Here is an 18,673-nt window from a genome sequence, read left to right on the forward strand (position 1 = left end):
TTTATTTTCTGATTCCCAACTGAACCATTCCCAAACTCCTACTCTAAGAACCATCTTCTATAGCACTGTGGACTGTATTCATTTATGACCCGCAAAAAGCACCCAAGGCTGGTCACCTGCAGGCCTGATAAATCTAAGTGGTTCTACTTCAGAGACTCCCGTATAGTGGCAGCTTGAGCATGTGCTGCATGCAACACGGAAGTGGATGTGTGAACAGACCCTTTTCCAAGTCTGTGTATCAGAGAAAAGAAACACATCAGCAACTGACAGAAAAAAATCGATTTCACTCTCAGAATGGTTATTACAAATAAGGAACAACGCAGTGTACTCAGAATTGGAAGGTCTGGGGCAAACAAAGGCGAACACTCACGAGTATGTCAGGATACATGTCACAATGGGGGAAGATGAGCCCTCACGAGTATCTGAGGATATATCTCACCAAGGGGGAAAGAGAGACGAGTATATTAAGCAAAGTCGTGTTAGATAAATGGGAACTTAGAATAAAGACCATGTTGTATGCAATCAGGACAAACTTCACAGAGGTAGCAAAATTATCTGAAAGTGTAGAAAAAGGTGAGGAGAAATTTCAGGGCAGGATATGCAGCTTGAACCACCTAGAGGAAGATGATGTTTTCAAACTCTTGTCTTGTGTGCAAGCACAGCAGACATCTTAGAGAACAAATTTAGATTTACAGATTTAAATGCCAGTTTGACTTCCTTTACAACAAATGGCTAAATATCATTCTCAGTGACGTTTGGGGCCAGATAATTCTTTGTTTCAGTGACTGTCCTCTATAATATCATTCCATGTGGCAATTAAAAATGCCCGGGTATATATCCACATATTCCTTGGAGCAAAGCCAACCCCATTTGAGAACCAGTTCTTTACTGTGGTGGCCTTGAACATGTAACTTCTTTTCTTTCAACTTTAGTTTTCTGGACTGCACAACAGGAAATGAAAATGTGTGCACGCGCGCACACACACACACACAAATACGATCATGCTATCTAGATTTGACTTGACTTTTCAAGATGTATTTATTTGTGTGTGTCTGTACGTGTACCTGAAGGTGTGCATACCTGTGTATATGTGCAAAGGCCAAAAGAGGGTGACCTCCTCTCTCATTCTTTCCTTTTCTTTCAGACAGGCTCTCCCAAACCTGAAGCTTGTGTTTGCAGGCTAGTGTGGGGACATTCTCAGCAAGTCCAGCATTGTTGTCTCCACCACGGTTAGAGTTAAGGTTACATATGTGTGTCAGATGCTTGGCTTGGTAGTGGGTACAAAAATGTGAATGTTAGTGCTTATGATTGGACAAAAGTGTACTATTAACTGTGGAAGGAATAACTTCTGTATTTTATGGATGTGGCACCTGTCAATCATAAATCTGACAGCCTATATCTGACGCAGGAAACTGGAAGTAGGACCTCTGGTAGCTAGAGAGGATTCTGGGAGAGAGCCAGGCATCAGAGATTCAGCCAGCAAGATGTGAAGAGGATGGGTGCATGGTACCTGAGCTGAGGTAACCAGCCACATGACAAAATGTAGAGTAGTATAATGGATTATTTTACTCTATGAGCTAGTCAGAGAAGAGTCTAACTATATGGCCTAGGTGTTAGCATAATATTTAATGAGTGTCATGAATCATTATTCCAAGAAATTGGGGTCAGGAGAAAAAAATGCCCAACTATAACACTTAAACATTAAGCTGTCTCCCTACACCCAAGCCTGCCTTATTGGCTAAAAGGAAACTGATTCCTTTCCTCTGAATGCAATAAAAGGCAAGGTCCTACCCCCAATACAAAATAACTGAGAACAGAACCATTCTGGCTGAATCAGGGTACCAAGCCTGATTCAAGCTCCCCATCTAGATTTACCCCACCCTTTCCCCAACATGCTTTGTTGCTCTCCTAGAACAGCTTCATGGAAACCCTGGACACAATACTACAGAGACTTCTCAGCTACAAATAGATCATAAATTTCCTGGAAAAACAGAATTTGACCAACCTAGATTGAATACTGGTTTCTCCACTGTAAGACCACAAGAAGTAAAAATTCCATGAAAGGGTAAATTCTATCTGTTCATTCCTGTGTATGCTACTGGATATCAGAATAAATGGTACAAAAGACTAAACAAAGGAAGTAAATGTGAACTTAAACAGGCACTGGGTCTCTGGATGGGGTCACGTACTTAGGGAACTGGCATGTATAATCCTTCTTGAAATTCTCATTACTCAGTACTACATGTGCTCCACTCTAGGCCCTGACCAAAGGCCCTCAATCCCCAAACTGACTGATTAGTTCATCCAGGGTTTTTACCGTTAAGAAGAGATCTACAAACTTCCTAACCAACAACTTTTACATTTATACAGATATTGCATTTTAAGTAACCAAAATGGTGGCAGAGCGTTGCGGGTGCCAGAGCTGGACGTCTCCCTCAGTCTAATGCAGAGCTGAACTTCATCACCCAGTTTCCTTTGTTGTTGTTGTGAAACTGATTTTAGCCTTTCTACACAGATGCCCGAATCAGTGGCTGTGCAAAACTTCTAAAATAAGTGAAGGCAGCGCTTGTATACTACCCAGGCACATCTTCCTCTGTATTTTACATCATCTCCAGTGTGCTTGTAATACTTCATTTAATGTAACTTGTACCATGTGGTTTAGGGAAAAATGACACAAAGCATATGTAAGTATGTGTCGTAGAAACACAATTTTTGTCTGGATAATTTCAACCTGAGGTTAGTTAAACTGTAGGTGGAGAAACCACAGATAGAGAAGTTAAACTGTAGATCTGGGAAATATGTGAAATTGAATGTTGCAACAACCAAATGTAGCCAGGAGCACCGCTGGTCTCGCGCACGGACTGCCTTGCTCAGTAGGTCTGCACTATGCTAGCTGCACATCCTCAGCTGCAGCAGAATGTACCAGCTGACGTGAGCTCTGGCAGGCGGGGGAGATCGCAGAGGTTGGGTACTAGGAGCACATACCTCTCTCTAGGCAGCTGGTGGTTGGGATTGTGGCGGCAGCGCACGCTGAGGCCAAAGAGCTTGCGGGCGGTGCGCTGGATCTTCTGCCTCTGCGCCTCAGTGGCACTCTGCAGGAGCTTGTAGCGGCTCTGCAGGTCCCAGTCATTGCCCCAGTGCTGGTGGATGCTGCCAATAGTCAGGAAGTGGTTGCTTGGGAGACGCTTCATAAATGACTTAAATTCATCTGACAAGAGACAAGAGCCAGGAGAGAAGGGGTAAGCATTACAGACACCATCCGAAGTCCTGTTTTAAAGTTTAGTTCTCTCCTTTTTTCCTTAGTATTTGCTGCTCTTTTTATAACAGTTTTGAAATGGAAGCAACCTAAATGTTCTTCAACCAACAAAGGGAATGATAAAAGTGTGGTACATAAACACCATGGAATGCTGTTCTACAAAGAAACAAAGTTATGACACTTGCTGGCAGATGGATGGAGCTAAAACAGACCATGTCGAGTGAAATAACCCAGACCCAGAGAGACAGATCTCACATATTCCATCCATAGGAAGCTCCTAGCTCTAAGGATTCAGACATAAATATAGACCTTATTCATTCATCTTTAAGGAAACTGGTCCTTGCAACAGAAGGAGATCATTGCAGAATAACAAAACCAATCAGAATACAGAGTTGTGGAGTTCAGTCCCAGTGGACACATGTACACAACCACTCCCACATCTAAGGCTCAAGGAACACTGAAGAAGTGTGACCACAAAGAACCTTAGGGCCAGAATGCCACAGAATTTGTTGTAGAGTGTGTCTCCTAGAAACGGCTGAAGTCACACCTACACAGGCTGAGTACTATGACTGCCGAAACATTAGCCAAACAACACTAGACATATGAAAGTGGACAGGGAAAGGACTAAAGATCTCAACCACACTCACGAAACTACATGCAACAAAGGCATGCTGAAAGAGGGAGAAATAGTCTTCCCCAGGAAAGAGCACACCAGTTAGTTTTTGGTCCGTCCTGTATTCCATTCTGATGCTTAGCTCCATCTGCCAATGAAAGATTGTACAATTTGGGTGCTGGAGAAATGGCTCAGAGGATAAGAACACTGATTGCTCTTCCCAAAGGTCCTGAGTTCAATTCCCAGCAACCACATGGGGCTCACAACCATCTAAACATGAAATCTGGTTCCCTCTTCTGGCGTGCAGGTGTACATGCTAACACACATTGCATAAGTAATAAATACATAAATCTTTAAAAAAAAAGATTGTACAATTTGACTTAGGCCAGTATAAACTGCACAGTCTTCTGTGCTGCTGATATTGTACCTCCATTGAAGGGTACCTGTAGGAGGTTCCAAACTTCCAGCTTCGGAATTCCACTACATCCCCTTTGTATTCACACATAGCAGTGCCTTTGAATCAAATTACTATTCTCAAGTTAAAAATGGAGAAGCTTTTTAGCCAAAATACATAGAAATTCAGTATTACCTGATTTCATACAATTGTGACCAAAAAGAAACATGAAGAAAATAGTGTTAATACATTCTAGGCAGATATTGTTGCCTGCTAAGTGAATGAATTCACTTGCCTTCTTTCTCTGTGAAATTCAGGACTCTAGAAGACCTAGAGTGGTGTTAAAACCATATTAGCACCCAAGTGGATCTTTTTCTTTGATATAATTTGTAGGTTTAATGGAGGACTGAAGGAAGCATAAGTCTGCATGCATTATCCAAATGTTATTTGAAGTTCTAGTTGTCGACCATGTAACACCTTCTCCTGTGCTGGGAAACCACAATTTAAGAAATGGTAAGAGGTCCCCTTTGTACAAGTTTCAGCCGTAGTTCCTGATATTTGGGTTTTTGAGCACCATGTCAGGCTAGTGTTTGACTTAGCCTTAGATATCACCTCGCTCAGCTTTTCTGATATACATATACATTAGGGAAACTAAAGCCCAGAGTGAGAAAGTGATTTTTCTAAAAATAACATAGCCAAAGAGCATCAAGTATAAAGCCTGAACTACTCTCATATATTCTGACACTTTCTCAGCCACACCATCCTTCCTCAGTGTCTTCCTCAACTGCTGGGAAAATAAAACAAAGTATGGGTCATTTTGAAAGTGAAATCTGAAAAACCTTAGATACCTGGTCAGGCTGCTTCTCACTCAGGGGGAGGTAATCAAACAGCCAGCCATTGAGTTCATGTCAGAGACAGCCCCTGCTCCCCTTATTAGGGAGCCCATTTGGAGACTAGGCTAGGGTAAGTAGGAGGGGAGGAGGTTCTCCACTATCAGTGGACTGGAGAATGGGCATGGGAGGAGATGAGGGAGGGAGAGAGGGCAGAATTGGGAGAGGACAAAGGTGGGGCTACAGCTGAGATACAAAGTGAATAAATTGTAATGAATAAAAATTATATTAAAAAACCTTAGATACAGCTGAAAAAATTTTTCATGCTATAAAAAAATGCAAGGAAATTCCAGACCTGTGCATACATTCACTTTATTTATATAAGGACTACTTGCATGGATTGCAACAGATACCAAACCTAATCCTAAGCACCTAGAAGTCATGCGTACTCTTCACAGCAAAACTGAGTTACATATCCATAGCACCCCAACTCTACAGAACAGGGCACAAAAAGGTAGTGAACTAACAAAAGATCAATGGCCAGTAAACGGTAAAATTAAAGCTGCAGCCTTGCTCCAGAAAATATACCACTCAAAGTATGATACTTCCTCTTAACACATAGATGACAACTTTGAGACTTGCCATATTGAGGGGAAAAAAACCACAACTTTCTAAAACTATGTTTTGAACAATACATTTAGTAACTTTGTGATAGATAGTCAAATATACAAGAATTCAAATACCATATTGACAACAGAAGGATTCTGAGACCCACATCAATACATCTGTCAACTTGGTTTATCAGTATCTAATCCAAATGCATGAACTGTTAAGCCATCAAAGAATCTATGGTCATTATTATCTTCTTCCAGAGATGAGACATTACTACTAAGGGCTAGAACAAACAGGAGGAAACTTGTTTCAATAGGTGGATTTTTCTTAAATTGAGAAGCTATTTCAGAGGGATATGTGCAAGAGATCCATGTGAGTACACCTTAAAGGGAAAAAGAGCAAAAAAGAGCAAGGCAAACCATTTACCGTTTTCTTATTCTGCAATATCTCATGTTCTGTCCCATTACTCACCCACTCACAGTAGCTTCTTTTTGAAATTAGAGTTCCTTATTACAGATGCAGACAGCCCGCATTTCCTTTGGAATTTTAGTAATTAGTAGCATTTCTTTGCAAAAGGAGCCTATCAAGTCTATTTTGTTTGTTTGAGGGCAAGAATCACCATAATACCCTTTTATCATGACCTCTCTGCTTTATAGATCCAAGAATTTGAAAGAGACTAATGGATACAGCTCATAAGGCATCCAGAATAGCTCCATTCAAGCTGTGTGACCCTGAAAAAGCAGAACCTGATGGATCCTATGCTGGCAAAGCTAGGGCTTCAAGTTCACGGCAACGAGCCACATGTTACCTCCTGTGAGTCTCTGTTTTCGCTTGTGATAAACAATGGCCCTGGGGTATGATTTTGTTTGATCAAAGGGTTTTATGGCTAAAGACTTAAATACATTCAAATATTCAAAACACAAACATGACCTCTCATTTATCAGATGAAGGAGCTCAGGCCTACAGCGTTGAGTAGAATTAATAAACTGAAAGGCTGCTGTGAGAACTGGGTTTGGAGTCAGGGATTCATTACCACAGCTGTCATTTACAGTGTGTGACCTCAGGGAGGACTGTGAGTCTTGGTGTCCTCCCTGCTCCCTGAAAAGGCACACTCCACTCGGTTTCACGTAGTTGTAACAGAGAGAAGAGTATGTAAAGGTGTTTTGCAAACTGCAATGTTTCTTTGATGAGTTTATTCATTTAACAGATTTTAGTTAAAGCACATATTATAACCTTACCATATCTTGTGAAGAATTCTTGGAATTCTTAAGGACTCTTAAACTTACACAGCCTAAAACCGACTATATTGTTTTGATTTTAAACTTATTTGAGTATTGTAGATCAGCTAAACATTAGATAATCATAATATTATCTAATCTGCATCTCTTAGCAAAGGTCCTGGACATAGTCTCAATCCCTTTTCTATTAAACTCACTAAGACAACCAGTATCTAGCTCTTGCAATTTCCTGTCTAAATATGTGCACCTTTCTGTACATTTATTCTTGTACTCCCTAATCTGTACTGGGGTCATAACTTTTAGACAACCTATGAACTCCCTCCCTGAAGCACAGAAGGACAAAGCGACTAATTATTATTATTAGTATTAGTATTAGTATTAGTATTATTAACAGGGCTATCCCTGACTTTGCTGGTTAGCTGCCATTCGTGCCAGCTGCTTCTCACTCTTACTCATAGACACTTGAAATGTCATAATCATTTACATCTCTTGCATAGCTACACAATAATTTCTGACAGAAATGAAAACTTCAAGAAGGCAAAGATCTAACTTTAGACCTTACCCCCTTTGTGACCTTGGATAACTGACTTTTTCTCCCTTGTAGCTCATTATTCTGAACAAGGAAATGCAGGAAATAGCTAAATTACCAGAAACTTTCAGTTTTAATTGTGTAATCTTTGAGTATGTATTCATCATGTAGCACTGTAGACACAATACACACACAGAATACACAAGTACATATGTATGTGACTGTATATCACGTATAGACATATACACACAGCTCTGAGTGATTATTCACTAATTCAGACTTCTACACATTTATGAATATTTACACTTCACACAGAAGCAGAGACTCAGGAATAAATTCAATACCCTCTGAGTCTCCACTCTGCAGAGGTCTGTTCTCAGACTTACCTTGTCCTGAGTGCCACAGAGATGATACATCATACAAGCATATCGCCTTATGATACCCATGTTCCACTGTAGGGAGGCTGAATGTGTGACTGCTCTATGAGAGATACTACACCTGACTCTGAACCCTCTAGGGTGACCAAGTGCCGTTATTCTATCTCCCCCTCACAGCAGTCTTAACTGCATCTAGGCGATGTCATTTTTTAGACTTGGCCATAGGCATGTATGCTAGCAGTCTGTGTACCTGAATTCTCCAGGTCATTGTAAGCTTCAGTCCATGCCTTGGCCATGTTAGCCAGTGTGAACTCCATGATCTGGATGTCGGTGATGGGGCAGTTGCACTGTGGGAACTCCTCAGCACACTGGCAGCGACACTGGCTGTTCTGACACACGTACTCTCCCTCGCCATTACACATGATGTAGCTCAAGGCCGACTGAACAAACTTCTCTTGCAGATACTGCGGGAAGATTATCTGAAGACCTGGGTAGGAATAGCAAGAAGGGAGAATCAGAAAGGATAAAAAGGTGTTTTATTAACAGCCTCCACAGGTGACAAGAATCTGACACTGTAAAGTTTCTTCCTGTGCATTGGAATAAAAATATTTCCGAGCCTACTTAGGTATAGATGAGCCATAGCCAGTGGGCCTTCAGTTATATCACTTATGATTCAACATTGTAGGACACGACCTTGGCCTTTCTGGAAATGGAAACACTGCTCTGCTATATTAGTAATAAGACTAGAGATGCTCTAATGTATACTTTTTTTATTTGGGGAGAAAACCCTTATTGAATGAATAACATTATTGTTTATCTTTCTTATATCCTTCATTTATTTTCCTTTTCTTTACTGAAATATTTATGAGCTCTATTTATGAAGAACATGCCCTGAGCTAGCCACTAGTTCTATAGAGATTTTTTAGTTCAGTTTTTTTCTTTCTTTTCTTCCTTTTGTTTTTGTGAAAGGATCTCTCTCGACAGCCTTGGCTGTATTGAAATTCACTATGTAAACCACAATGGCCTCAAATTCAAACTCATGGAAATCTGAGTGCCCCTGCTTCCAAAATGCTAGATTTAATGATGTATTCCACCATGACCAGCAAAAATTTTTAATAAAGCTTATCTGCAATATTATCAACAGGGATATATGTGGGCACATGTCTCCCTATGATGGCTTACAGTTCCAAACCAGAAACAAGCACAGGAAAACGTCAGGTATTAGTAAGCCAGAAGCTAACTGTTTTGGATAGCAAGGACAGCTTTCTACAAGAGCAAGAATTTGGGCTTACTGGAAAGTACATAAAAGAAAATGACTGTTAAAGGATAACAGAATGAGCAAAAATAGAATAAGTGTGTCTGGGAGGTCTACCTGCATGGTCTAACTCGGGAGAATATGGGTATGAAATGATAGAAAAACTGACTCTGAGAGTTGCTGTGGCCAGAGGCAGGAAGAAATTTATTACAGTCCACAGGCCATGTGTTAACCATGTAGATCACTGAATACATATTAGTAGTTTTTCAAGGATGAGAATGATATAATTAAAAGAAAATGTTGAAAAAAAGTGTGTGTTATAAAACTAATACACTGGTGAAAAAGAGCATCACAGACAATAATTTTATCCTATTTCCTCTTAAAACGAAAACACAAAGGCACAATAAGGCAAAGTGGCTAACCCATGGATAAAGGATAAGAACCCTTGGCTACATCTTATGATCTTCTCTATATTTGAGTAATCAGAGTCTTGATCTTTAGAGTGCAAGATGAGTGGCTTTACATGGACGAAAGCAGTAAGCTGGTACCTAGAAACATCAACCAAGTGGATGCTTCCCCCTCTGATGATCAAACAGAAAGGCAGTTTAACACAGACAGTTCATGCCCAGGACAGTCCTCTTCTTGCTTCTGAGGCTGCTAACAGTTTTAGCTGCCAGCAGACGCAGAAGTAACAGTTTCATTTCCTACATTGTGAAAATAGGGCTGCATTCTTATTCACATTATTATTTCTTTCTCACTTACGCTTCAGGATTAGTCTTCAATCCTGGTCACTCTAGATATGCTAAATAACTTGGGACATTTGTTTTATTTTCTTTTTAATTTATGTTTTCAGGTATGTTTATAGACTTGTCTTTTTCCTCAGATTATATGGAATGTATATGATCATTATGATTGTATGTACAATGACTCTGACTCTCTGTTCTGGTTTCATCTGGTTTTTATCTGAAAACAACACAGAATTTGCTGAACGCTCTAAGAGAAAGAGACCTGGGTGAATTTCAACATGTTTATGGCAAGAAGCCACAGTCCACATAAAGACCTGGCCATCGCTACCACTGGGTTAAATGCCAAAATCATCTCAATAAACTTCTTTATCCTCTCTCTAAAGCTCCACTTTTTCTTATGTTCAAATGGGGATACTTGCAGGTGCTCATTATACCTAGAGGAACAAAGTAAAGATGCTGGTAGTTCATGTGAAATAGTTACTCACACACACACACACACACACACACACACACACACACACAAACACATACAGACCCTGGTTTATCAATTTCAATTTGGGTTTACTTACTTACAAATAGGTAAATTAAGACTTATTTGTGTATGTATATCTACAAACATATATACACTCATATGCATATGTAGGCATGTATTTCACAATATGTGTGTGGGAGTTGAAGAACAACTTGCATAGTTGATTATGTCTTTCTGTAGTAAGGGTTTCAGGGGTTGAACTCAGGTTATCAATCCTAAGAGCAAGCACCTTAACCCCCAGAGCCATTCTGCCAGCATGGGCAGAAGGCACAGTGCTTTGGCAGTCAATCCCAGCAGCAACGCTATCCAGTCACCAGCCACTCTGAGTCACTGCCCTTCCCAAATACCGCTTTTTTTTTAAGTTATTAAAAAACAAAATAAACTCCAGAGTACCTCTCTCTTGAACCCCAAAGCAAAAGATACAGAGAACAGGAAGTTAATCAACACTAGATTTGTGACACAGATTTAAATTATTTCTTTCCTACGTTGTGACACGGGCATCTTTACGTTATTTTAAGGTAGATGGAGATAAACGTCTCTCCTTGCACTTCCTCTTAAATGAAGCAAAGCATCTAGAGGAATTAACTAGTAACACAGAAGACAATGCAAAGGAACCAGCGCAATGAAGGATGAATATAGAGAAACATCAAGATCAAGCATGATTGTCTGTGAAGAAACCTATTTTTGATGTGAAGAAACTACTGGTGAGGAAGATGACGGTGGTGCTGCTGTTGTCCTTCTTGTGATGACATTCTTAAAGGTTCAATTCAAACTTCAGCATAAAAAGGAAAAATAGCTGCAGGTACATTCCAAAGGGATTCTTTATCATCTGCACAGTTCGCACAAGGAGGCGGTTTAGATTCTCTGCCTGCTGAAGCAGAGGAGTGTTTAGTACTGTGGGCATGACATTGCTCAGAAGACTTTCTGAGAAAGCTGTGAGGCTGGACAGAGGTCTGCTGTGAAATTGGATAATCTTTTTACCACTGAGCAAGGCGTCCAAATGAGATCCAGTGATCAGACACAAGGGTTCTGTCCACAATATGGCGATGCGGACACCAAAGGCTGGGAAACACAAATCAGCTATGAAGTACCTTCCAAAGCAACTTGCAGCTCTTTTAGAGTGTGCATTATTGAGTTACTTCGTTTATGTCACCATTTTCTCCTCCAAAGCAAAATTTATTTTTAGCTGATCCCTATAGGCAACTGTGTCTATGGATTGGGGTTACATTTCAGTTGCTTAAAAGAACTCTACAGACTATACCCTCAGTCCTATTTTTTCAGACAACTCATCACTTTATTTTTCCCTTTTGTAGGGGATAGGATATTCTATTCTTGGTCCTAGTCCAAAAGGAATTTGGGGAAAGCATTTTTAGAAAATTGCATCAAATCATTTCTTTCTTTGGAAAGGATACAAAAGGCAGTATTACCTATCCCATTTAGTGCAACTGAAAACAGATAAAATTTAGGGTTGGGGTTTTTCTCAGAGCAGCTGAAACAGAACACTGGCTGCTCTTTAAAAATGGAAACTCAGAACATGCCGAGCTGTCTCAGAGGCAGAATCCCCTGGGCAAATTTCAAAAGAGAATAATGAAGACATAGCAATTAAAAAGCACTTTTCTGCAAAATGTCATTACTGTTTAAAGTTACACAACCATTTCTACGGCAGCGGAGGTTCACACAGCAGTCACAGCCAGAGTCGTCTCCCAGTGACCTGTGTCCAACAAAGAGAGCCATTGCTGACCCCCTAGATTGGCGCCTGAGCCCTGCTAGCTTCAATGGGAGTCATAAATAATTTGGAGGGGGATTTGGCCTGTGGAAGCACTTTTTGAAAGATATACAGCTGCCGGCTGGGATGGAATATTCTATAGCCACCATTCCCAATACATCCCCCTCCAACACACACACACACACACACACACACACACACACACACACACACAAAGTGAGAGAGAGCAGAAGGAGGAGAAAGTGGGGGACTGAGAAAATGAAAGAAAAAAAGGCCACTTTTTATTGCCAGGCATGTAAATTTGCCTCACAAATTCAGAAAGGCAATGGCAAATGTTAAATTTGAATACTACCTTGCCCACACAGAACATATGGAATATGTTCCCTTCAACCTCATTAGTGTTTTTGTTTTTGTTTTTGTTTCCCCCAAGTCTGGCTGTGCTTTGAAGGGCAATGTTATCAAGTGCCATCAAGAAGGTGTGTAGTGCTCAGGCAAAGGGAGATACCCAGGAAGACTTCTTGCTTTTCCCGATACTGAACTCACCCTTCTCAGTTGCAACCACCCTCCCCTCAAGCTTATCACCTACATACATCCCATAATGCGTTTCATATTTTTCAAGGACTTTGATAAAATTTCTTAATTATTTTGCTGCAGTATGCCATAGTCTATGTCTCTGTCACTTCTTCATCTTCCCAGACTTTTGTCTTTATCCATGCCATATGATATACATTGCTCTTTGGAGGGACAGGGTCCTTCCAGTGTGTCATTTGTCTTATAGTCTTTGCTCTTATCCCCTTGTCTGAAATGACCTTTCCTTGGTCTTAGCCTGTCTCCCTTGCCCTAACTTATAGACCTTCCCACACTATTGGAGTTCAAATGCTTCTCTTGTTTTCCTTGTTAGGATTAAGGTTTGACTTATCTTATTAATTTGTTCCATCTCCCTAATTAAAAGGCTCATTTTGGAAGAAAGGGGTCTATATGTACCCAACAGATCTGCAAGTTAAGCCAAGCTCGGTTCAGGCTCCTGGTACTCATAGGTTCTATTCTTCATCCTACCAAAAAGGTGGCTGATCTATTTGTCTTTGGGGATACAAAAATGCAAAGTTAAGTGACCTCCCCAAAGCCCCACAATTAAAATAACAGAATCATAATAATTTAAATATGAGTATTTGGGCCATTGTAAAATCCTTTGGTTTTTTTTTTTTTTTTTTTTTTTTTTTGCCTCACTTGTCAAAAAGAAACTAATGAAGGTGTAACCTGAATGTTCTACCACAGACCCAGTCTGAAGAGCAACTGAGCAACCTGGCAGTATATTAGCCTCTCTGAAATGTAATTTTTGTTGTGGTTTTCTAGTTCTAACTAGTTAGGTAAAAAAACAAAAACAAAAACAAAAAACCCTGAACATCATAGAATGTTCTGATCCAAAAGGTCATGTTTCCCAAAATTTATTTGTTGATCCCCAACTTCTCTTGCTGATGTTAGGGAGGTTAAGGTTATAAGGTCATGAAGGTGATGGTATTCTCTCTCTCACTGTGTACACACCAAGGAAATGTCCCACGGTTACTCCATAACAAGGCAGTCATCTGAAAATAAGAGATCTGATCCCACTACATCTTGTGGCATCTTGATTCTGGACCTCACAGTGCTGAGGCTGTGACAAACAGATCTGTCTTGAATGAACTAGCTAACCTCCAACGTCTGGGATAGCTCAACTTTCTATGCAATTGTCACAATTACGTGTGCAGCAAGTGTTAGTCTTCCTTCATTTATCGCAATTCACAGTATTAACCACTACCCAAGCCAAATTAGAGTGCTCCTTGGGAAATCTCTAATGTTGGAAAGATGGGGGTTTAAGACATCCGCAAGAAGAGTAGTCTAGACTGTAGAAACAGGATGTGCATAGGCCTCAGGGTCCACTTGAAGACCAAGCTATTCCTTACTTCGCCTTCTGATTAACAGTAATTTTTTTTCTTTATTGTTTATTTCCTCAAAAGTCCCTAGAGGAGAAAATGTTCTTGTGTCTTAGACACAAACTGAAAGTGAGAATGGCACAAATGAGAGATCTGAGTTCATCAGAGTCAAAGCAATTCTTAAAATCAACAGTGGAGAAGATCCTTGTCCTCACAAATTAGGATTCTGGGATACAGAAAAATAAATGGAGATCACAGATTTGTGGAGGTTCAGACCTTAAGAAGAACTTGAGAGTGTTCTGAGAATCTGTATCAGATCCCATAGGAACAGCAACCTCAGAGCTGGTGTTGTTCCATCAATCAGGAACCTGATTCAGCTGACCATGCTTGGGGTGGGGGGGGGGGTAGGGACATCTAATTTCTGTTCTGGAAGTAAGACTAAACAGCTGCAGTTTCACTAAAGACATAACAAACATGGTCCAGCTGTCATTTCTGACTCCAGACTTGTGTTGTGGGTCTCTGATTTGAACTCTCAGCCCCCTAAAACGTGGTGTGTACGTGGGACTGGATGTGTGCGTGTGCGCTACACGCACGCAGGAGTCTGTGGAGTTCAGAAGAGCCATAGACAGCGGTGAGCTCCCATGTGGCTGCTGTGAACCAAACATGAGTCTTCTGACAGAGCAAGAAACAATAAGCAACTTCAAGGGCAGTAAGCATTCTTAACTGCTGAGCCATTTCTCTAGCCTCTCGAGCGGGTTTTAAAGCCAAGAGCATTATCTGAACTAACAAAGAAGACTAGCTGTACATGCCACCACATAGGGCAGCGACGGATCAAACACAGGTCAGTGTCTAAGTACTTGGGATGACTCTACGTCTTACTTGAGGCCCTGTCATGAGTTGGTGAGTCTTACACTCACTTTATTTTATTCTGTAACCTAATTACCTAAGCCAGTCTACTTTTGAGTGAGTGACATTTCTCTTTTCTGATCCATCTCACTTGCTATTAAATTCATGATCTCTTACAGTGCCAAGAGAAAAAGGAAAAAAAAAATATAGGTTCTATTTTGGTTGCATATAAATATTTTTCTTTTCCGTCCTTGCATCAAATGTGGCCCCCTGCGGGTATCTCTGAGCCCTATAGGAATCCCAGATGTTGTCTTATACATGCTAAGTTCTGCCTGTCAAATCCTGTCCATTTTTGAAATGCACAAGGTGGGAGAAACGACAAGGACAGCACCTTCTGCAAAACACTAGCCTGATCCCCTTCCCTGTGAAAGCCTGGGGGTTTCATATTGGCAGATAAAGGACTTTATGGCTTACACAGCCATGCTGAACTCCAGTGTAATGAAGGCATGCAGGTCAATTACCCATCTGTTTGTGTTTCTATTGCTGTGAATTACAGTATCTATTGCTGACAGCTCATTGGAGTGGAATAAAAATAAGACAATAATTCAGCAAGTGAAACTGTGCAGAAAGGGCGAAAAGGCTATGATCTCATTCAGAAGTTCAGCCCTGTCTCTGTGATGGGTCATTTACACTCTGGGAAATGGAGAAAGGCAGTTACCTGGGGGAGGAAAGACTATGCTGTGCCTCCTTCAATGTAAGGATTAGGACATGCCACCTCCTGGTAAGAGTAATGTTTCATGTGTGTGATGACCATCATCTGGGCTGCAGGATCTTTGGGATACAGACTTTGAATTCTTAGGTGAAAAATAAAGGTAGATTATAGGGCAATATGACAAAATCATTTTACTTATAGGACTTTGGAAGAATGCACCAGATTATAAAATTTCAACATGAAAATGCTCATAATATAGTAAGAAGGGATTTATTAAATTTAAATAGAGGCTTATTTACAAAATCCATGAAAAACTAAATGTGATGCCCAAAAAGGTGTTGATGTTTCATGTTTGGATTAATGAATGTCTCCAAGTTCTTCTTTTACCCATTACTTCTTCTTTGCTACAACCTGTCCTTTGAACAGATCAAGTTATTTTCTCTTCAGCTTTTACCTCCAGATTTTATTAATTAAATGACCTTGTAGAAACTAAAAAGGCTTAAGTTCCCAGATCATTACTTCCTCTTCAAAGATTCCTTTGTATGGCTGACATAAAAATGAAATGAACTGTTTTATATCTTGGCTGTACACAGCTGTATATGTTGGTCGAAATTCATAGGACAATTGCACTTAAGACTCAACTTTATTATATGTAGATCATGCACAATGGGGCTAAAAATGAAGTCAGACACCTTACAAGGTTGCAAGATATATATCATTAAATGATAGAATTTGTGTTCAACTGATGCCATGTTCCTGTCCTTGCCATGTTTGCTGTTGTTTTCTGTAGCGGTCACTCTGCAAAAAACTAAAAATTACTTGCACTTCTTTAAAATTCTAACAAAAACACTTACTGCTTTATATTATGTGTGCTTATGCTCATGTTCTTATTCTGACAGATCTCTGAACACGAGAGGCATTCATCTTGAGCATTCCTCTGTCACCTAGTACATTACTGGGTATCAAGAAAATGTGCTTGAATAAAGGTACATTTAGAAAGGATGTGCTTCACCGCAGACCACGGTTCTCTTTTCTATGCCGAGCTTGACCCAGCGCTTCAGCTTTAGCACTTACAAGCAGAACTATGTCTTCATACTCAGAATTACAACCTGAGACCTGAATATAATTTAACTTCATCTCAGTAGTTAAAAACGTAAGCATCTAGAAAGGGCTGTATCAAAAAAAAAAAAAAATACACAGGCTGAAAACATCCTCAGAGAACAATGACACTAAAGGATCACTCATTTCAACACACATTTTGTCTTAGATCCATTTCCAAAAATCATGGTTCTGGAGGATAATTGTACTTTTTATTTCTTTTCATTCTTTCTAACTTAACAAGCACAGTACTAGATGACTGAATATATGGAAAACTACAAAACCCCAATTTTGCCCCTACAATATCATTTCATCCACTAGGTGCCAAAAGTGTGAACCACGAATAAGATACGGTCTCTAATTGCAGAGTCTTATGATGGATGGTGGGATGAGATTCACCTATTTATAATGACAAGAAAATAAATACACACACAAACATAACATACATACATACATACATACATACATATGATTTCAGTGAAATGTAAAAGAAAGAAGAGTTTGGAAGGCTCACCTAGGACAAAAGTGTACCTGAGTAGTGTGTACTCTGCGATTTACTAATGTGGATGCTCTGGACTCACAGATCCACACAAATGCCCAGTTTAAATACAACCAAGAAGGTTTGTTAATTAATTCATCTTTTGAAGCTCATAGCTCACATTGCAACAATTATGGCACTGGGACACAGCACAGTATGTAAATGAGGTTTATGATAGTTCATTTTATGTTTCAATATCAGTAAGCTGTTAACTTACTATAAGATGGTGAACAATTTCAAATTCCTAGTAGCTTATGGCCACCAGAGCCTATGTTTTCATGCTTCATGTAGACTAGACTTTGACTATGCTCCAGACATCTTCCTTTTGAATTTTTGCTGTAGGCATGCATAGTATGTCTCAGGAATATGATATTCACAGGAAAAAGGAAAAGGAGTAAGAGTGAAAACAGGTGTCTTTGTGGATGAGGCATGTATCATGTCTTCTTGTACTGTTCAGAGCAAATCACCCAGTTAAGGCCATGTCCTTTGGGTGGTAATATCCACGCTCATGGTACAGCACTTCCTGGCTTATGATAAAGCAAACAATATAGATCTCTCTCCAAACAGGGAAACGATACAGAAATGATGTAATCTATAACAAAACACATTTGTTTTTGTATCAAATCTTCAATTTCTTAATTACCACATACCCAGTAATTTCACTTCTACATGTATATCAAAAGCATTATAGACATGCACTCAAGGAAAACCTCTGTTCTGAATATTCATAGACAACAGTTAAAAGAGAAAGGTGAACTCCTATTAATGAATAGGAATGATATGTGATATACCCTTGTATGGATAATAATGCAGCCATGAAAAGAAAGTATTAATATTTGCCATAGCATGCATGCGTTATAATCATATAAGGAGAAAGAGCTTGACTGGAAATCACATACCCACCACATCTACTCATTTAAAATATGCAGAATAGGAAATTCCAGAGACAGAAAGTAACTTTCCAGGGTTGAAGAGAAAGGAACTTGAGGAATGATGGGTTAATAGGTATACAATTTGTGTTTGAAACTTGAAAATATTATGGAATTTTTATAATTGTATAGCATGTGAGTATGCTTTAGTACAACTTAAAATTACCATGATGTTAAATTTTATGTTGTTTTTATTTTTGCCACACACACACAAATCATACAATTCAAAGAAAACCAACTTTGCAGTTCCAACTAATTTACATTATTAACAGTTAATGAGCATCTACTATGTTCCAAATGCTACAAAGTTCAGAACTGAACAATAGACAACTAAGTGTGGCTCATCCAGTATGAGCACGTGCTACCCTTCTATACCACCAAAGGTTATTTCTAAGGATCCACATTAAGAACTTCACAATGATTTGTAACTGCAGAGGACTCAGTGTCGTCTCTGGCCTACCTGCAGCACCTCAACATATTGGGTCTCTCTCTCCCCTTCTCTCTCTCTCCCACACATACACACTAAAAAAAT

The 18,673-nt window shown here is 39.8% G+C and overlaps 1 protein-coding gene across 3 annotated transcripts in view; it reads right to left on the minus strand.

Moving 5' to 3' along the window:
* The window catches only part of Brinp1 (BMP/retinoic acid inducible neural specific 1), a 202,845-nt gene that overhangs the window by 30,149 nt on the left and 154,023 nt on the right, over positions 1-18,673 (minus strand). For all 3 annotated transcript variants that reach the window (XM_021652035.2, XM_060381212.1, XM_060381213.1), the window contains 2 exons: positions 8,100-8,336; positions 2,986-3,208 (listed from right to left, as the gene is read on the minus strand). In XM_021652035.2, coding sequence (XP_021507710.1) covers positions 2,986-3,208; positions 8,100-8,336 — 460 coding nt within the window. The remainder of the gene's footprint in view (positions 1-2,985; positions 3,209-8,099; positions 8,337-18,673) is intronic.

The sequence above is a fragment of the Meriones unguiculatus genome, chromosome 3 (genome assembly GCF_030254825.1).
Source record: "Meriones unguiculatus strain TT.TT164.6M chromosome 3, Bangor_MerUng_6.1, whole genome shotgun sequence".
Lineage (NCBI taxonomy): Eukaryota > Metazoa > Chordata > Mammalia > Rodentia > Muridae > Meriones > Meriones unguiculatus.